Below are 21,343 nucleotides of genomic sequence, written 5' to 3'. Positions count from 1 at the left end.
AAAGCCCCAAGATTTCCCAGGGAGTGGATTGAGTAGCTGGGTTGTACTGGATGCAAAGGATCAGGGAGAGTAAAGGTAAGCCTCAGAGCCCCAGAAAGAGGCTGTCATTCCCAGAAAGAGGCTGGCGGGGGTTGGGGGGCCAGGGAAGTAGAGGGAGGTGAGGGCGGGGCCAGGACCAGAAGTGGTGCTCCTGGAGCCCAAGAAAGGGACTGAGTTGCTCTGGGTGAGAAGGGTCAGGAAGCAGTATTGGTTCCCCAGGTGTCTGAGGCCCCAAGACTAGGAATGGCGCAGGGCCCAAACTAGGAGTATAGAAAGGCGAGGCGGGGGGATGGGAAGGGTGAATGTGGCTTAGGGAGTCCCGGCGCTGAGAGCTGCGCTATTGACTTACCCCAAGAGGCTAGAGGATAGTAGTGCAGGCTAGGAGTGCGCGTATGAAAGTGTTGTCTGCATATAGGTGCACCATGTGTATGCAATGCCTGTGGAAGTCAGAAGTGGGTGTTGGATCTGCTGGAACTGGATTTATGGATCATTATTAACCATATTGGATTTGAGAGTCAAACTTGGGTCCTCTGCAGGAGCAGCCATTGCTCCTAACCACTGAGCCTTCTTTGTAGCCCTTCCAATCATACTTAAGTCCAAAAGATGATAAAAATAGCAACTGATTCATACGAGCATTATAATTTTAAAATAACATAATTATTTCAAGTTTATTTAATCAATTTTATTGGATATATCGATTTGCTTGTGAATTATCAAAGATCTTATAAATATTTTGGATGATCTAGAAATTGAAAGTATGTCAGATCATCATATGTTAAAGAGAAATTTTTGTTTCTATATATTTCATGGTTTATTTGAAATGTAAATTTCAGGCACTCTTATTCGAATAAAAATACTAGTAAGAAAATAAATAACCAAATATTTCATTGATAACTAAACTAAAATTAATATTTTATCTAATGAAGAAAAATACATCTTGTATATTTTCTGTATATTTACACTATTTCTATAGATACAGATATTCCAGATTATATGGTGAAAATATTATTATGCTTTTTTTAAAAAAGTCATTGCAGCCCAAGAATATTAGAAATATTTTGCATTCTTAAGACTTTTATTAATAGATGCATAATATATATTTATAAATTCAAGCTGTAATTCAGCCATTTTTCATTTTCTGCTCATTCAAGTCGCTGATGTCTTTTGAAAATAATCATGTCAATGTCTCTTACAACCAGGGTTTCATTGCTCTCCCTCTACTACTAAAGACCTTATCCAGATTTTTGTTAGCAAATATTCAGCCTCCTATTGTAAGGGGAAGTTAATCACAGCCATCCTGTGCCAATTCAATTTGATAAGCATTCATAAGCACTTACAATGCAGGAGACACTTCTGATCCAGCACTTAAGAAAATGAACTCAATAGTCGGAAAATCAGTTTTAGACATAACACACACTGATTGCCAAGACTTTTATATTAGAATTAGAATGAGGTTTTTATCCACAAAGAGAACCTTGAGTTAATGGACTCTAAAGAATGAGAAGCCTTGGGGAAAGATATTGTTCAGATCTGATATGCCATTAAGAGATTAGATGCTTTTAAAGCTGCCAGGAGAAAAGTCCAACTGATACACTCTCATGATAGTAATGGGAAACGATATTTGAAGAAGAAGAAGAAAAAAAAAAAAAAAAACCCTTCCACAGGATCACTCAGAATAATGCCATTGACTAAATAATGACTGGAAGGAAATTACACCTGTACTCTGATAACATCTACTAGAATATCTTACCCTTTTCTGAAGAAATATATTTGCTAAAATTTTAATAGATCATTCTACATAGTGTGTTCCAGGAATACTAAATTGATTTAGAAAATGGAGATACTGGCTGAGTTGTGATTCTTTGATGATATTATTACTTCTTTTTGAGGATATTACTTCTCTATAATGTAAAAAGCATACTTAGATTTTTCAAAAGCCACTGAAATAGTTCTTTATAGAAACTGCTCTTCTAGATTCAAGCAAGGTTTAGACTTTTGGAAAGAGTAACAATGGATAATACAATAACTAAGAAATATGAAACTATTCACAGATAAGTTGAAGCAAAATGTTTTGGATTTACTTATAAAAGGGAAAATACTTAAAGCTAGTTTTATTATTCCTCTAAGTAGATTTTTTTTCATATCAGCCAGTTCCATCTTAAAAACTGGCCTTGAAAGCATGTCTTAAAATATAAATACTGGAAGAAACTTTGAAGGTCATCTAACTAGGGACACATCTATAAAGTAGAAATATATTTTATTTTACTATAAATAAGAGAATACTCTAAATTAGCTTTTTATTTTCAAACCACATAACCAATTTGGGGCTTTCATCATACTTAAATGAGGCCATTTGGGGCTGGAGATTTTTAATTCCTTCCTTTCTTATTTTAGCTGTTTGGTTTCTGCCAAATTGATAAGTTCTCAATTCAGAGGGCTGTTCCCATTTAGACTCAGAGTAACACATTGGTAGTAACAGAACATCGTGGCTAAAATACAGAAAAAGGAATTTTTTACTCTTAAGATTAAAAAAAAATATAGATTTCCTCACTCCAGAAACATCTGTTGTAATTCAGTTAATAAAGATTATATTGTCTAGTCATATTTATTTACAATGAGGATAGAACTTTCATTATTGTTTCTTGTCTGGGCCCCAACGCATTGTAATTCTATTAATAAAACAGAAAAATAGGAACACAATTTACAATGGGAGTCAAGAACATGAAATTATAGTCCTCATTTTTATGTGAAAATCTGTACTCATTGAGAATTTCCAGAGAAATGGATAATGGAGGGTAATGCACTTATTAAATTCTACTGGTGTTTATGTTAATATTATTTTAAAATGCCTTCACAGTAAAATCTAAACTTCTGTTTGACCAAATGTCCATGTCTAAATCAAACTGATACATACAGTTAATGATCACAAGTTCAACTTTTTTCACTTAGCTCCTATATAAATCTCCTTAAACCATAACTTGTTTTATAAATTTTTAAGTTTCATGTGTATGAGTATTTTACCTGCAGGTATGTAAATACACCAAGTGTGTAGAATGCCTGTGGAAGCCATCAGAGGACATCAAATCCTCTGGAATTGGAGTTACATAAAGTTGTTATGGACAACTGGTCACGAGGAACTGAATTCAAGTCCTCTGAAAGAGTAGGCAGTGCTCTTAAGAGCTAAGTCATCTCTCCAGTTCATTCTTTTTTGGTGGGGGGATTTTTTTTTGAGACAAGGCCTCTCTGTAAGCCCAACTGGCCTGAAACTTATTATGTAGATCAGGCTGGCCTTGTTCTTGCAGAGATCTGCCTGCCTCTGCCTCTGGAGTGCTAGTATTAAAGGCCTGGGTTACCATGTTCAGCAATTATTGTGCTTGTTGTTGTTGTTGTTTGTGTTTTGTGTTTTTTATGAATTTTTACTATTTTCATACTTAGTTTGATAGTATTTAGATCCTTTCCTCTAACTGTACCTCTTCCTGTGTCCCTCTCCCTTCTGCTCAATTTAATATACTTTCTATATTCTCTATTCTCTCTCTACATATATATATAGAGAGAGATAAATAGACAGATGATATATAGATAGATATAGATACAGATATAGATAGCTATAGATATAGAAGATATAGATAGAGAGATAGAGATAGATGATATAGCTATAGGTACAGATATATATATATAGATAGATGATATAGAAACAATATAGATATAGAGATAGAGATAGATAGGTAGATATAGTTATGGATATAGATATATATGATATATATGATATAGATATAGATCTGGGGCTCAGATCATATACTATACACCAAAGGTCCTTCAGTGTGGATCCATCTATTGTGCCCACCAAGAGTCCCATCCCTGTAAGATATTGTCTCTCCCCCTCCCAGCAGCTGTTAATTGCCAAAAGTGTCTTCAGTTGGGCTGGAATTTATTACCAATTCCCCATGTGAATGCTGGGATTTCATTTGGCTTGAAATTGTCAGGTCACTTACTCATATGAACTCACAGCAATGGTGACAGCATACACTAGTCATATGTAAGCTCAGTCTAGCCCATTCTTTAACCACATCGAATCTCCATGAAACACAAAATCATACTCTGCCTAAATGATGCAGTTATCCTGAATACAACTGAAAACAGGAACCTTTCTTCTAGAGCCCAAGGCAATGCTATCCATTAATGCTCATTCTCTTTATCTTACATAATAAACAATATGATGTAAATTGCTAATTTTACATTTACATAAATAATATCGTGATTCTTCATATCTTTGGGTTCCACATTCATAGAACTTGCTAATAATGTTTAAATCAGGTTCTTAACCATGACTCAGACCTTTGGCCTCAGTTCATGAATTGGTATATAATTTTATATCTCCATTTTTATTTTTCCAAGTTAAATAAACAATGAGCTTCATTGTTTGAAGTTTGATTAGCTGGGAGGATTCATTATCATCACTTTTACCTGGAATGTCTGCAAAAGAAGCTACAATTCAGCAGTGATTTAATTTGGAGTGGGGACTTCATCACATACAGAAATACCTGTATACCAGGCTCAGGTTTTCTCTTCTTCCTCATGGTACTGTGGATCTTTTTTTCCTTCTGTGCTGAACTAGCAGAACAGGAGCATAAAGTTACTAGCAAATGTTGCCCAGGAGGAGCAGTGATCAAACCACCAAGGCCTGTAGTTTGCTCTGGTTGTTCTATATGCCTCCAGCAATTGTTTCCTCTTCCTCCTCCTCCTCCTCCTCCTCCTCCTCCCCAGCCTGGGCTACATAAGACCTCTTCCTCCTCTTCCTCCTCCTCCTCCTCCTCCTCCTCCTCTTCTTCTTCTTCTTCTTTTTATTCCTCTTCTTTTGACATATTTCTATAGTTTATTCCTCACCTCCTACAAGTTTCTCCTCAAATATCATCTTAATAAACATTGTCATTGTGAAAATATCCTAGGTTGATTCCTAATCAATCATGTCTTTTTATAATCCAGTTTCCTTCTATTTCAATGGCAACATTGACTTTTTCACTGATAAAATATAAAAAGGTGGTTGATATTATTCCATGGATGAGTTGAATTAAGAAACATTGTAGTATATGAAACTCCATCTTAGCTCTATATATAGAGAGGTACACTTTGTTGCTGACACTGAAGAAGATGTCATCATAATCAAATCTGAAAAAAGGCTCTGGAAGACCCCAGTTGTTAAGAATGACCCTCCAAGATAGATAGGCTCTCAGTCCTACAACTTACAAGGACACGAATTCTGTAAATTTAATTTATGCAACTCCAAACAGACCCTAACCAACAATTTGACTGAAGAAATGATGGGCATACTAACATCTAGTACCAACCAATTGTTTTAAAGTGATGAATTTGTGCTGAACTCAAAGTTTTAAAATTAAACTACCTCCCTTAGAAATTCAAACTCTTATCCTTTGTCTGACCACATGCTCTACAGCCCTGTTTTCTTAATGCTCTTTCACCACATCAAGTCACTTTTATCATCTACTGTGCTGTACAACTAACGTATTTATATGCTTCAATGTCTGTCCTCCCGACCATGATGGAAATATGGAAAGAAAAAGACAGTTATCTTCTGTTGTCAGTTATATTTAAAATGTGCTTAGAATAGCACCTGAGTAATTGAGGTCACCTAGTGAAATATAAATGAATATGTGCACAACCTCATCAGGCAGAACAGAATATTGGACGGCTTGACTACTAAATTTGGAAGACCCGTCATAGGTACGTGTATGATCTAGGAAACCTGGGTTCCAGTGCTAATTCTAAGGCTCATAATGACTCTGGACAAGTCCCTCAAATTTTCTTAGCTTCTTGATATGAATAAGAATGAAAACCTTGTCAACATAGGTATTTCTTGTAAGAATCAAACAGGGTAATTCTTTCTAAATGAATTTTAGGGAGAGCTATCAATTAAATGAAAAATGCTGAGGGTACACATCTGTGTGAAAATGATTAAATCTTCTTGCTAAAGAGTTGAATTATAAATAAAGCATTAGAGCTTATCATTGCTGACTACCAAAATTTAAAAATGCAGTTAATATGAGTATAAGCAAGCTTAGAATCTTATGCACAAATTAAATCTCTCTTGTTTATCAGAATCTATTTCTCTCTTTCTCTCTCCTTCTCTCTCCTTCATTGTCTCTCTCATGTATTTGACAGTTTCTCAGTTCTACCCACTATCCTGAGAGAAGGATCATCATAACAAACCCAAATTCATGGGATCCCTGAGGACATATCTGAGGACTAATATTGATTTTTCATATTTCATCCAGTAACATTTTTGCCCTCTATAGCACAGACACCAGTAAATCAAAGACAAAGCAAGAGGCCCTCTGAGGAGTTGTATACCAGAGAGTTTTCATTCTTTATGCTTTGCCACATGCTGCTTGTGTGTTTTCAATGTATAAACTGAATTCTGTGTTATTGCTCATTAATATTTTTGGATTTTTTCCACAACTTCCTTTTAACATTTTTTTCTGATTTAAAAAATTCTATTTTGCTGGCATTTCTTCCTTGACATTTAGTACTAAGAATTTCTGGTGAGCAATTCCCATTCAGAATTCCCACATTGTTAGGAAACTTCTATAAAACACAAATATTTCCACAAATCCAAAAGACACTGTCCTGTGCCTTTAAAATCCCTTATATTACATTTGGAATTCTCAAAAGATTTACAGATTTCTATTAGTCCCCTGAAAATTCTACTATAAACATGAAATATAATATGAAAATTTATTTTTGGAACATAAATGAAATGAAAATTATTTTAAAACTTGAAAATTCTATCTATAATAACCTCCAAAAATTTTAACTAACTATATATATTCTTCAGTTGACTATTACAAAAACATTAAGAAAGCTGGTTAATATTGATCTCATGGTGTTTATAGTAGTATGTGTTCACATAGAATTGAAACAAGTCAGAACAAATGGATGTAGCTTGCTGCTCCTCGACAACATCTATCATGTTGAGCCATATGCACTTTCATTGCATACAGTTCTCTAAATAGCATTTATGGTCCGATTCCACTTTGTCTATCAGGCAACTACTTTGCAAACAAAACAACAGTATTGGCATTTGATAACTGAATGGCTCCTTGACATTCATCTTCATCTTCTGTGTCAATAGTATAAGATTAATTCAAATTACTATGGTTCATTTAAAAGATCAGACTGAAAACCCTGGGCTGGGAAGATAGTTCAATGGGTAAGCACTTACTGTGCAAGTGTAAGGACTAGAATTTGGATCCCTATCACCTACATAAATGCTATGTGGGCATGACAACCAGTCCATTATCATAAAACTTGGGAGATAAGAGCTCCAGGCAAATTGACTAGAGTAGGCAAACCAGTGAGCCCTGGGTTCAAGTGAGAGACCCTATCTTTATACATAAAGTGGAGAGCCATTAAGGAAGACATCAGCATCAACCTTTGATTTCCACATACATGTGCACACAGGTACACTCATATCCACTTAAACATATGCTCACATGCATACAGACAAGTGAAAATTCTGGAAATTCACATACATGCTTAAAAAGTAACTTTGCTTTTCATTGGAAGCATTGTACTTGTATCTTTTAATATAATTTACACTTAGTAGCCAACTGTCTTTTATTATAAAAATGTATGTGTATACTTGTACTAAATATTTCAATTAAAATAGTTAAATCTTTGTCTTCTTCGTTGCTTGGAGTTTTTTGATTCTGGCAGGGATAAATGATACTTGTTAAAACTATAAATAATAATAAAAGATTAACTGACATCCCATTTTTGCTTTTTTCCTTTGGCACTTAAATACATTAAGTATTTACTTTAAAAGTATTACCTATATTTCCTTTCAGATTCTTCTCCAGCACTGGAACTTGACATTACTTTTTTTAACTTAAAGTATTTTATTAGCATTGCTTTCTTTAAGAAATAGCATGATTGCACTGAAAAACTTTGCATAGGTTGGAGAATTTGCAAAGTGAACAGCAAACTCACATAACAAAAGTGACACTTTACAGATTATTGTTGAAGCTTGGTGGTACAATTTTGTCAGTAAGTAATATTCAAAAATTGAAATAGACATAGAGAATTTTGAATTTACATTCTAACATTCAATTACATATTTTTACTTGAGAATTATATCAGTTCAGATATTACCATACTTTCTATTTATTTTTTAAACTTCCCAGATGTGATTTTAACTTTAGATGTTCAATTATGTGCTTTACATTTTCTCTAGGCTATAAGTGAAGTCATATTAGGACTATAGAAGAGTAACAGAAAAATATTGGAAAGCTCCTGGTGCCTGGTAATGGGAGAGGTCCAACATCAAGGCCTGGATGCCCTTGTTGTGGAGTCAAGAACACAGCTGAGCTGTGGTCCCATCCTGGGAGCTGAAACAGTGGCCCTCTCCTGTGAGCCAGAGTTGTAGTCCCCTCCTGTGAACTCGAGCCCAGAATCCTCCTGTGAGCCTAAGCTGTGATCCCCTCTGGTGAACCTGGAGCTGACATCCTCTCATGTCAGCCGAGAGCTATGGAACTAGACATTTCTTAAAGTACCCAGTTACTGCTTTAAGTTGGGTATTCATGTCTTATAACGGCAGGCATTTTCTTAGTAAAGGAAAAACAATATATACTTAAGACATAAGTTCCATCATGATATGAAAAAACCTTTTTATTCATCATTTTGGATAGTGTGCACACAATTATCCTAGCCTTATTTCCCTTACTGAATTTTTTTAAACAATATATGTGATTCTGTACTTGTGATATCTGCCTTATTAACTCTTTTTTTTAACATTTAAAAAATTTATTTTTATTTTATGTGTACGTGTTTATTGCCTGGATGTAGGTAAGTGCACCCGTGTCATGCAATGCCCACAGAGGTCAGAAGAGGCTGTCGGATCACCTGGGACTGGAGTTACAGACAAGTGTTAGCTTCCATGTGGGTCCTGGGATTTGAACCCGGGCCTTCTGCAAGAATAACCAGTGTTCTTAACCACTGAGCCATGTCTCCAACCCCCTTATTCACTCTTATATACACTTCCATTCAGTGTCTAGCCTTTCTCTTCAGAATAATAGTACATTTTATTAAGAATCAGCTGATGTCAATTTCCCAGGTCGCTTACAATGTCTCAAAGACTGCTGTGGACACTTTTGCCTGTGCTTATACATGACTGTATGAATATTTCAAAGAATGATTGCTCTCATTTCCCAGATATGCTGTCTCCCTATTTCTACAAGTTGTCTATAAACAAATATAAACTTACCCACCATATATTTGCAGATACACACAATGAGAAATATACATACATACATATATATGTATATATATACTTTATTTATGTGCATGTGTATGTGCCTGTGTGAGTTTATGTGCACACAGTGTGTACAGATGTGCATGGAGGCCAGAAAACGGTTTTGAATCACCAGAAACTGGAGTTACAGGTGGTTGTGAGCTGCTAGATGTCAGTGCTGGGAACTGAACTCAGGTCCTTTGAAAGTGCAGCAAGTACCATTAGCCACTGAGCCTTCTCTCCAGCTACAGGGAATTTTTTTCATTCCAGCTATTTAACAGAGTAAGATTAGCTAGTGCTCAGTAATTGTCTGTTGGCTCTTAATGTCCCTTCAGTTCTATGAATTGGAAATGACCAGATTATGGATTTCTAAAATTGTGCAGCACAATGTTATAACATATTATATTCTAATTCTACACAGGAAATAAGTTAACATTGTAACTTATTGCTAAATTTAACAGTTATGTAAAAGCAATGAGCTCAACCATTTATGTAACAAAATTTTACTTATATGGCATGGTGTATCTCTAGTTTGATTTTACTCTACAAGAACCTCTTCCGAACAATTTCAACTGCAAATAAGAAAAGTAAAAAACATCTATATTATTGAACTATTATCCAAAATACAACACTGAAAAACAGACTGATGAGAGACTTATGCAAATAAATACACTTATCTGTAAAAATCATAAATGAAAATATTATAAATCATTTGAATCTGAATATAAATGGATTCCTCATATAGCTTAAGGTGCATGGTGCTATATAGATGAAATTAAAATTAAATTCAGGATTAAAAAATAAAATTTTAAAATCAGCTGATCAAAATGACTACATTTTTGGAGATATATAGATATCCCTTCATTTTGAGCATATAATTAATTCAGCTAAGTATTAAATAAGTGTTAATTGACTAGGCATTTTTTACATGGCATTTGCCCAAGCTCATGGTATATATCAATGAACATGCATTTTGCACATATTAAAACTTTATTCAAGAACTTCATGAGAATATTACTAGCATCTGCCATCCTCATGCACCTAGAGTAAGTTTCTGAAATTCTGACATAGTACAATTTCATAACAGCATGAACTCATCAGGAAAGTAGTATTTAAATCATTTTAGTAACTATATATTATCCCCATGAAAGGCCAAAGCAGAAATATCATTCAATGTAACAATTTACGTAGCAAAATGATAATTGTTAAGATCTTTAATTATTTGATAAATGTGCTTGAAATTTGAGAGAAAAAAATTTTGAAAATCATATCAGTAGGAGTTACTTGCTTTATTTATTAATATGGAGTTATACTTGGAAAACATGGAAAGAACCAGGTCCCTTTCTACTGTAGAGCACATACGAATACAAGAGGTTTTATTTCATGTAACTTAAATCCATAAATGTATTGAATTTGTTTGAAGCTTAAGGGTTTAATAGTCTCTAATGAGTCATCTGAATTAGGCAAAGGAACTTAGAAGGCAATAATCAATAAGAGAAGAAAGTTTTCAATTCCAATTTACCTCAGGCACAGATGAAAGTTTTACAAGTGATATAGTTTCATGGTTGGGCATTTTCACAAGCCAAAGTGGAAGAAAATATTTTTGTCAGAAGCAGGTTATGAATAAATTGTATTTTCCTTTGATAAAGTCAAAGATATTATTTTGAAAATCCCAGCTCCATAACTTCAAAGTTACTATAGACTCCAATGCAATTAATTATTTCCATATTTTTTAATAGAGGCTCAAAGAACTGAAGCAAAGAGAATTCGCTCGAAATGTAGCATCTAAATCCAGGAAGGATGAAAGAAAACAGGAAAAGGCACTCCAACGTCTACACAAGCTGGCTGAGCTAAGAAAGGAAACTGCATGGTGAGTATGCATTGAAATGTTAACTTTACTTAAAATAGACCTAAAAAAGGCTGAGGAACTTAGAAATAAAGGGTACAAATCTATTTATTCTGGTACCAAGAAAAAGGCACATGTACATGTTTCCATGGCCTTTGAAGAGTAACTTCAATTTCATGAAAACACCTGTTTAATGCTCATTTCAATGAACTTCTAAAATTAGTGTAATTTCAGCTTATTGAACGTAAAATTTGCATCATGTTTATAGCTAAGCCATCTTAACTGAAGCTATACCATTCCTTTGTGAAATGCAAACCGTGTGCTTCAAGAAGAGAGTGAAGCATTGCCTTCTGACTCTCTTGTAAATGGAAGTTTTTGAGAATTTATGTTACTTTTCAGAAACTTTTCTTTGAAATTACCTTGAAAATTTTAAAAAGAGACCAGGAAGCTGCTGTACACTTCAGAGCAGTTCAAAATTAGTTTGGCTGTGAATAAACTGTAACTGAATTGTTAGAAGTTCATAGCTCTTCAACTTTGACCTGCTTCTCACAGTGAGCAGCTGTTAGATGTGAATAGTGTTATAATTCAGACCTTGCAGTCCCAGCCAGGGCAGTCTTATTAAAAGAAAATCACTCTGTAAAGTGCCCTTATTTCTCTCAACAAATAAAGTCTACCTTGCTACTGCATATAACAAAGATTTTATACCAAATATATTTTTATAGAATACTCTTTGGGATATACTGCTATATAAAAACATTTTTAGGAATTCAACATTTATTTTTGAACAAATTTAAAAACGAATGATTTTAGAACTCTATGTGGAACAGCTAGGAAAAAATGTATAACTCCTGCTCAGTTATACTACTGAGATATATTTACTATATGTGACTGGATGGAGAATCAATGCAAATTAATGCTTTATAGAATAATTGAATCTGCTTGATATAATGCTTTAAACAAGAATTTGCCGTGTAAAAGCTGTGATATTAAGAGAACTAGAATTCAAAAGGTATGAACAAGGTTTGGCGAGATGGATCATTGTTTAAGAACACTGGCTGCTGTTGTGGAGGACCCAGGTTCCCTTCCCAGTACCCACATGGCACCTAACAACTGTTAGGTTCCAGTTCTAGTGGATTTGATGCCATTTTCTGGCCTCCATGGACATTGCTCTTACATACATCAGCAAACACAACACTCATACAAAAATAAAAAATACAAAAATCAAAGTAAAATTAGAAAAAGATATGAACAATCCCTCCAGTACTTACCTTAATTAATGCTCCCAATAGAGCATATTTCACATTATTCACACATATTCACATACAGGCAACTTTCCCACTAATTTTATACAGCTAAAGAGCAGTTCTCTTTCTTCAAAGAAGGTAGGGCAAGACATCTGTATATTTTTCTGGTGATTTTATTTAAAAAGCTAATATATTTGATCTTTTTTAATTTTTAAAAAAAAAAAAAAAAAAAAAAACCTTAAGTTTTAGAATGAAATAAAATTTCTACCTAATTCTGTTAGTATAAAGGTAAGGTTTAGGGATTTCCTGTATTATGTAGTGGCTAATATAGTTCTTTTAAACCAGAATTCACTATTTATGATACATTACCAAATATACAGAATTCATCTATTAAATGAATGCTCTTTTATTCTGCAATACTTTATATTGTATCATAAATTACAACTTTGAGGTCATTTTAAATAATGAGTCCAGCAATTCTGAAAGACTCTAAGCTCTCACTGACAGCAAACCACTGGGGCAGCAGCAGATTTAGTGAAAGCTTGTTGAACTGAATCATTGAGCCCAATCTCCCGTGTTTCTTAAAACTTGTTTAAGGTAATATTTGTCTGTTTTTTCCTTTAGTCCTTTCATATTTTCCATATGGAATCATTAATGAAAAATTGTGAATTAAAAACAACTTCACTGTAGGAAATTTTCTATGAAAAGGCACGGTAGGGAAGGGGTGTTAGGGGTGTTGTTGGGAGGCAATGATTAAAAGGAAAGCAATATTTTACACATAGATGTTTGCATCTGTAACGTCATTTTTAGACAATTACTCCATGTTACTTCCAAAATAACAAACAACAAAATGACACTGAGACATTATGAAACACAATTGCACCTAATATAGAAGTGATTTTCTTATACATATTTAAAATGTAGTCATAAACTCACAGCAGCTAAGGACGCATGCCCTGGTTTGCAGATGAGTAGTCCATGAACAGTCAGGCATGGATGGAGGAGGGAGGAGGGACTCTGCTGCTCACTGCTGAACTCTTTGCTACTGATTTGAGTCCAGGAACAGAGAAAACAGTGTCTTTTGTTGAGTACCCACCAGGTGCTAATGGACACTTCCAATCCGGTGATTACACAGATGTCCCAGGTTAAACTTAATGGTTCATAAAACCAAACAAAAAGCCGTGATCATGGGAAAGGCATTGGTAGAGATTTGGGGATAGGAAGTCTGATAGAGACAGGAAGGAAGCAAGAGAACGTGGGATGAAGAGAGTAATCAGAAAACATTATGTACTGTATGGAATTGCCCAATGATAGAATTGACCAATAAAATGTATTGAGAATTTTTCAAAAAAACTTTTAATGACATATGGAAGATGTAAATGGTAAAACACTTTTCTGCCAAAAGTGTCTTATTAACTTATACTACTTTTATTTTTGTAGTGCTCCTGGAAGTGGCCCCATGTTCAAGTCAACAACTTTTACTGTGAGAGAAAATTTTAATGAAATTTCCCAAAGAGAGGTTGTGGATTCAGTTAATAACCAGCAAGACGTGATTTCCAGGGAAGAGAATGCTAAAGATGTCACTACTGCAACTGCAGATACAGAAAGTGTGAACAATTACACAGCACACAATCACCAGCTTGGAGACCAAGCACAGGGAATTCACAAAAACAAGACAGGCTTTTCCTTTGCATTTCCAAAGAAAGCGTCTGTGAAGCTGGAGTCCTCAGCTGCAGCCTTCTCAGAATACAACGATGAGGCCTCTGTGGAAAAAGAATTTAGCAGAAAAAGTAGATTTGTCCCCAGCACTTGTCATCATCTACTATCTTCACCAACAGATGTGCTTTTAAGTTCTGAGGAGAAAGCTAGCTGTTTCCATTTTCCAGAGGCAATGTGTACTGACAAAGAAGCTATGCAAACTCAGGAGATAAAAGATGTCACAAATGAAAAAACTACACTATCACCATCGTTTTGCCACTTTCAACATCCTTTATCATCAGATGCAGATACTTGCCAAAATTCGGTCCCATTAGCTGATCAAATATCACTGGAAGACGACGTTACTGTTACTGGAGACATACCTATGTGTAGTAACAGTCCTGACTCTCTAGGAAGTAATTCCACAGTTCTTGATCTGCCTAATGACTGCACGCCAGCACACACTAACATAGTGGAAAACTTTAAGAGTAATGATGCGCTCACAATGGAAACCGAAAACAAGGATGATCCTGAGTCACTGGGCCCCTCAACTACCACAGAGGAAAATGTAAACTTTCGAAAAAAGCCAGATTTATGTAAAAGACAGCGGGACCCTTTCGTACCTGTGCTTAATAAACTTGGCTCCACGGTTCTTCAGTGGCCGTCGGAAATGCTGACATATACTACCACAGAACCATCAGTATCCTACAGCTGCAATCCTCTCTGCTTTGACTTCAAGTCCACTAAATTAAACAGTCCAGAAAAAAGTAAGCTGTCCCCAAATGATATTTATTCTCAGCAGAAGGAAGATTTCTGCAAAAGACCAGCTGCTGACTGTGGGGACAGGCCTCCTGCAGGACTCATGAGTTGTGAAATGAGTGGTAGTAAACACAATCATGTTCAAGTTATTTCTCCTTTGGCTGTTGACATTCCATCCAACAATTCTGATTTGGGAAAAAATGAGACTATGAGTCAGAGGCATAAAAATATTTCCTATAGGACCAGAAAAACAAAAAAATACAATTTTACTAAAAATCAAGTGAAACAGAACACTCTAGACAAGAAATACAGCAAAATCAGGTTGAAAGACAATCACAAATACTGGTTTCATAATAGTAGAAGAAAGAAAAAAAGAAGGAAGCTATGTCAGCAGCATCATGAGGAGAAAACCAAAGAAACAGAAACTGACTGTAAAATGGAAATGGACTTTAGTTACACTGATACACTAGGGAACAGTCCACTGGAACCAGTTTCAGAAAGGCAGCATGTGACGGCAGAGACATTATCAGACTCACATCACTCACCTGATAAAAGGCCCAAATCAGCATCTATTGATTTAAGAGAAACTGAAGAAATATGTAAATCCTGGAACACAGAATCCAATAATGACACTCTCAGTTTTAAAAACCACTTCAGAAAGAACACAATACTCATAAATAAACAATCAAAAACCATGATACAGACTGGAAGGCAAAATTTAATGTATTCCAGAAGTTACTATTGCTTGAAAGTCAGAGCATCAAGCTATCAAGGAGATAGCAGACACTTAGTTCTTCAAGGTGATATGCAAGGCACCAGTCAGAACCTTCCTGTTAAAAGAGGCTACAATTCCCTCATGAATGAATCGGAAAGATTTCATCGGAAACGCAGGCAACATTCTTGTTCTTATTCATCAGATGAAAGTTTAAATCGACAGAATCATTTACCAGTATTGAGGCCACCAATTGCTACATCCACTCCTTGTAAGCCTAAAAAGAAACGAAGGCGGAAACGAGGTAAATTCCACATTGGAGGTGGAACTTTGGAAATCAAAGAAAATCCAGACTGTGCCATGAAGAACAACAGTTCTTTGAATCACCTCGATAGGCTAATAAATAAGGACAAAAAAGAGGAAATAAAACCACAAGAAAATACAAATATCGAAAAGAAGTTGGAACAAACAGACCAAGCTGAAAACAAACTGGACTTCCACCTCAGCAGTCCACATTCTCCTGAAGCCAGTAGCAAAGGTGAACATTCGGTAATGGAGATCACACCAAATGACTCCTCAGAGCCTTCTAATGTTCCCACTACATCTGTGCATTTAGCAAGGACCCCAGCAAATGACTCAATTGATAGTACCTTGCTTGAACACAATCAAAGAAGCCAAGCCACAAACATTAATGAAAAGCAAATTCCTTTCAAGGTGACCAATATGGAAAGGAACTTTAAACACTCCCAGCCTAAATCATACGTTTGCCATTACGAACTGGCTGAGGCCATTCCACAAGGAAAGATGAATGAAGCATCCACAGACTGGCTATGTTACAATTCAGGAATACTAAACACACAATCACCATTGCCATTCAAGGAAACACATGTCAGTGGTCATACCTTTGTAACAACAGAACAAATCCTGGCTCCATTAGCTTTACCAGAACAAGCATTATTGATTCCACTAGAAAACCATGACAAATTTAAAAATCTACCATGTGAGGTCTACCAACACATTATACAGCCAAACATGCTGGCCAACAAGGTCAAATTTACCTTTCCTCCAGCTCCCCTTCCTCCCCCTAGCACACCTCTACAGCCTTTGCCTTTGCAGCAGCCCTTATGTTCTACCTCTGTAACCACCATCCATCACACTGTTTTGCAGCAGCATGCTGCGGCTGCTGCTGCTGCAGCTGCAGCTGCAGCTGCAGGAACCTTCAAAGTGCTTCAACCACACCAACAGTTCCTTTCCCAAGTCCCTGCTCTCTCCAGAACATCTATACCTCACATCTCTGTAGGACCTGTAGGACCCAGGCTCTGTCCTGGAAGTCAGCCAGCTTTGGTTGCTCCTCCTCAGATGCCAATCATTCCCGCATCAGTTCTTCATCCCAGTCACTTGGCTTTCTCACCTTTACCCCATGCACTCTTTCCCTCACTGCTTTCCCCACACCCAGCTGTCATTCCCCTCCAGCCCCTCTTTTAGTCACCACCATAAAAGGGAAAAGAACATGCTCCTGAGGAAACGATTTCTGTATGAGTAGGTGTTCATCTAAGTGGATAATTGGCTACTTAACTCATAGAAATAAACTGGCCCAAACTGGCCTCCTTGATTTCAAACCATTTACTGTAAGTGTAATGATGCTAATAAATTATCAAGTTTCTGATATATAATATTATTAAAGCACTGAATAGTTTGAGAATCAATACAATATATGCTGTACTTTAAAATGATGTCTTAAGAGTATGTATAATGTATATTAAATATATTTATAGTACTATAATTTATGTTGTAAAGAATGCTCTTTGCTTTCTTTTTTTCTAATCTTTGTGTATTTGCACCTATTTAATGTTTAGACAAAGCTGATGGCACTATGTTTTGTACTATGTTCCTTGAAACTGTAAATTCAGTGAAAAATATCTCTTGCAATAAATTTTTGTTAATTATTTAAGTAAATTAAACTTTGGATTTTAGGTGGTTTTCACTCCTTTAGGAGTCTTAGTAACAGTATATATTCTATTTGTGCTTTTTCTTCTGTGCAGTGCTTTCACAGAATACCTCAGACCAATATCTTTTGAGTTTTCACTAACAATACTTAAATGTTACCATCTATCGTAACAAATACAAAAGAAAATTTACTTGTATTTCCATTAGTTCTAATAGTACTTACATTGAGAATTTACTGTGTTTCTTGGCCATGTAATTAGTCAATAACCCATGGAAATATATATTGAAGTAATGTTAGGATTTGAAAGAGTAATAACTCAAAATCATGCCAGTTATGTTATACCCACAAAGGAATTCTAAAACAGAAAGAGGTGTGTTGATATAATTTTGAAATATTAAAATACTTAAATTCATTATGCAAATTTCAAAGTATCATAGAAAATATGTATGAGAATATAGGCATGAATTAAGAAATAAGAATAAATTTAAAAGTCACTTTGTATTAAATGACAACTTAGGATCAATTGCAGAGTACAGAATGTGCCTTGATAAATTCTTAACTGGGAATCTAGAGATAGGAAAAGTACAATTAAATACTCCACCCTACAAATATCTCCAGTTTTCACATTTCTACTATATTTCTAGAGAACTAGGAAGTTTCCTAATTGCCTTTCCAAATTCTACTTAGTTTTAATTACCTCAGCACTATTATTTATTCAAGCGTGTCTGTGTGTAATAAAGAATGAAATTATTTACATAGTTCATCACATGGAAAACCTGGGAGGAACACACTTTTTCCAAGCAAGTTCTCTAATAGGCCCAGGCTCCAGTGAATGTCATCTGGTAAGAAGTCTTCATAGGAGCTAAAGTGGGTTCATCTCATGAATTGCAAATGTTAGAGGATTTTGTTTACATCAGGGAGTTGGAGTTTGACAGACTTCAACTTTTATGTGATCCTCTCCTGAGTAAGTGTTATTTCATATGGCTACCAAAGGATCTGGATGACCCTAAAAATAGAGCATAAGGTATCTGCCCTATAAAAATCAGTATTGCATTTTAGTAAGAAGTAAGGAAGAAAATCTAGGTCATTTAATTTTCTTATTATTTACCATACTCATCAATGTTCCTCTGAAAAATTCCTATGAAAGGCTAAATGTACAAGTTTGTGATATATAAGAAGATAAAATAGTATGGAAGAAATTCTATTTCAAATACTGTAAGAAAATGTTTCAAAAATAGAAACACAAATTAGAACAGATGATTTTTTTCCCCAAGTAAAATATTTGAAACTATATTTGAAGCAGAGTAGATGAAGCCATCCACTGGGAAATGATGACCCAGATTGTCTTTTATCCATCACAGAAGGATTGTTGCTTCTGCTGCTAAAAATCTGAGCTCAGTGTTTTGAGTTTGCGATTCACAGCTTTTTCCCATCCTTTAACCATCACTCAGCTGTAATCTGAATTGTTCATTTCTTGCCTCTGTTTCAATGCTGCAATTCCTTATTACCAGATCGTTTACCTTAATTTCACTGTAAACACAATTTTGTGTCTTCTTTCTTCATATTATTATTTCTGTTTTTATTTTCAAATGATATGGCCTTTTACTTTTAAAATTGTTAAGTCAATTAATTAGTTATGCTTAACTTTTAAGGTATAAAAGACTATAAAGCTAATTTCTAGGCATACTACAGGAATTTTTGCAATGTTTAAGGAAGAAAGCTCTTATATAAGAGGAAATGAAATTGAACTTGACATATACATTTTTTTGTTGTCATGGATACAAGTGGCTGAAAAAGAGACTTGAACCTTAGTTTAATATTATCAAAGCACTCAATTACAAATTCATCTGTATATATAATACTGTCCTAAGATATTGTCTACACTGCATACATATCCATTATGTTTTAGAGATATGAATTGATAAAGACACACTTGTTTAGTCATCTCTCCTGATTACACCAATTCTTCAATGAAGTGACTCAGGATAACTGCCTGAGGAGCAACAAGCAGCACAATAATCAGTCAAGAAAGAGTCATCAAGAAATGAGGCCTTCAGATTACCACAGCTTAAACTTGTGGTAACAGAGATGGTGGCAACTCAATGAGACAGGCAGCCCCACTCTGAGAGCAGTTTGGGATATTTCCTAATGGTTTTGCTAAACATTACACCCTGAAGTTGAACTCCTAATCCTTTCTCATCATAAATTATTTTGCACCCTATATACTGTGGAAAATTAAATTATTCTAACATCACTTATCTGCCAGTCTGCTCTTTGAAGACATTACTATGCCAATTGTGACAATTAAGACAAATCACTTGGAATACAAAATGAAACATGGCTGTGAAACATAAGAAATTTTACAGGGCCTAGGGAGATGGCGTAGGGGATAAAAATTCTTACAGCACAAGCATCAGGGCCCGAGTTTGCATTCTCATGTTTCAACTGAGAAGCTTAGCAAATCTGTATGCATTTCTGTCATCCCAATGCCATTGTGGGGTGGACAGGAAAAGCACCGGGACTTGCTGACCAGTCAATCTAGCCAAAACAGTGCGTCCCACATTCGTTCATAGACCCTGTCTCAAGGGAATGAAGCAGCGAGTGGTAGAGCAGGAAACAAGACATCCTCTAGAATCTGCACACCTGTGTACTGGAGCACTCACACCCATACATACATGCCTAAAGACCACACACATTCACCTTATATATGTACCATGCACACATATGATAAAAATTAAAATAAAAATGGTTTCATGTTGAATACTAAGAAGCAAATAACCATAATTCTGTGGATTATGCATGCCAAATAAATATTTTCTCCAAACTCCTTTATCAGTGAATACTTTGAATCACCCACAGGACATTTAAACTTGGCTCACTAGCAAAAATTTTGTGCTCAAAACTCAAACCAATCATCTTAACTAATAAGTATTACTGAAATGTGTTTGTTGCCCTGTATTTCCAAGCTCTATGAATGTAATACACTAATACCTATTGCTAGAAACCATGGCATTTATCCCACATCAATGTAATCAAATTAACTGTTTGGGCCCCTTTTCTAAGTTCTGAGATGTTTTCCATTTTATCCAATTGTCTTCTCATTCTAGACCTAATCCTGGTAAGCAATAAGCCAATACTGTTCTTAAATCAAGTCTCCAGTTTCCCACTCTATTAGGTCATCCTCAGTACAGCTGTCAGTACTACACTCCAAAAATACAATCTCAATATTTCAGGCCTTACTTTAAAATATACTTTGGATTCTCTTAGTTTCAGTATGAACACTACATTCCTTAACAGGCCATGGGAATAATATCTCTAGCCAATTATGTGCTTGCTTCCATCTACAACAGCATTTCTCCTGGTCAACTGTCTTAAATAACACGGCTACAATATTTTGAGTTTATATAAACAGGTTCAGTCAGGCTGCAATACACTTATCTTCACTTGGTTAATAGGTAATGAGTCAAAACTCAGCTAGAATGTCAGTTTCTTTGAGGCTCTATCCCTGTATTTTCTCTTCCTCACGTAAGCTAACTTCCTATAATCTATATTCATGTGGATGCTGTGCATCAATGTTTATAATTCTCTATTCAGGATATTTTTCCTTGTTTGTCTAACTCACTAGATGAAGAGCTCTCTGAGTCAATGCAGTATACAACATAATAGTAAATAGACATAAAATATTGAATTAGGGAATATAGTATTAAAATTCATTTTAATTGTATTAAATTAAATTGTATTAAATTTAATGTTATTAAATTGTAATTAATATAGTATTTGCTTAGACTAGTAT

The 21,343-nt window shown here is 35.2% G+C and overlaps 1 protein-coding gene across 1 annotated transcript in view; it reads left to right on the top strand.

Annotated features, from left to right (window-relative positions):
* Znf804a (zinc finger protein 804A) overlaps positions 1-17,553 on the top strand; it is a 313,091-nt gene extending 295,538 nt beyond the window's left edge. The window contains exons 3-4 of the mRNA XM_008827938.3: positions 11,083-11,213; positions 13,874-17,553. Coding sequence (XP_008826160.1) covers positions 11,083-11,213; positions 13,874-17,087 — 3,345 coding nt within the window. The 3' untranslated portion in view covers positions 17,088-17,553. The remainder of the gene's footprint in view (positions 1-11,082; positions 11,214-13,873) is intronic.
* The last annotated feature ends 3,790 nt before the right edge of the window (positions 17,554-21,343 follow it).

The sequence above is a fragment of the Nannospalax galili genome, unplaced genomic scaffold, assembly GCF_000622305.1.
Source record: "Nannospalax galili isolate Female #2095 unplaced genomic scaffold, S.galili_v1.0 scaffold892, whole genome shotgun sequence".
NCBI lineage: Eukaryota > Metazoa > Chordata > Mammalia > Rodentia > Spalacidae > Nannospalax > Nannospalax galili.
The sequence above is the reverse complement of the archived record's forward strand: the minus strand, read 5'-3'. Positions and strand labels throughout refer to the sequence as shown.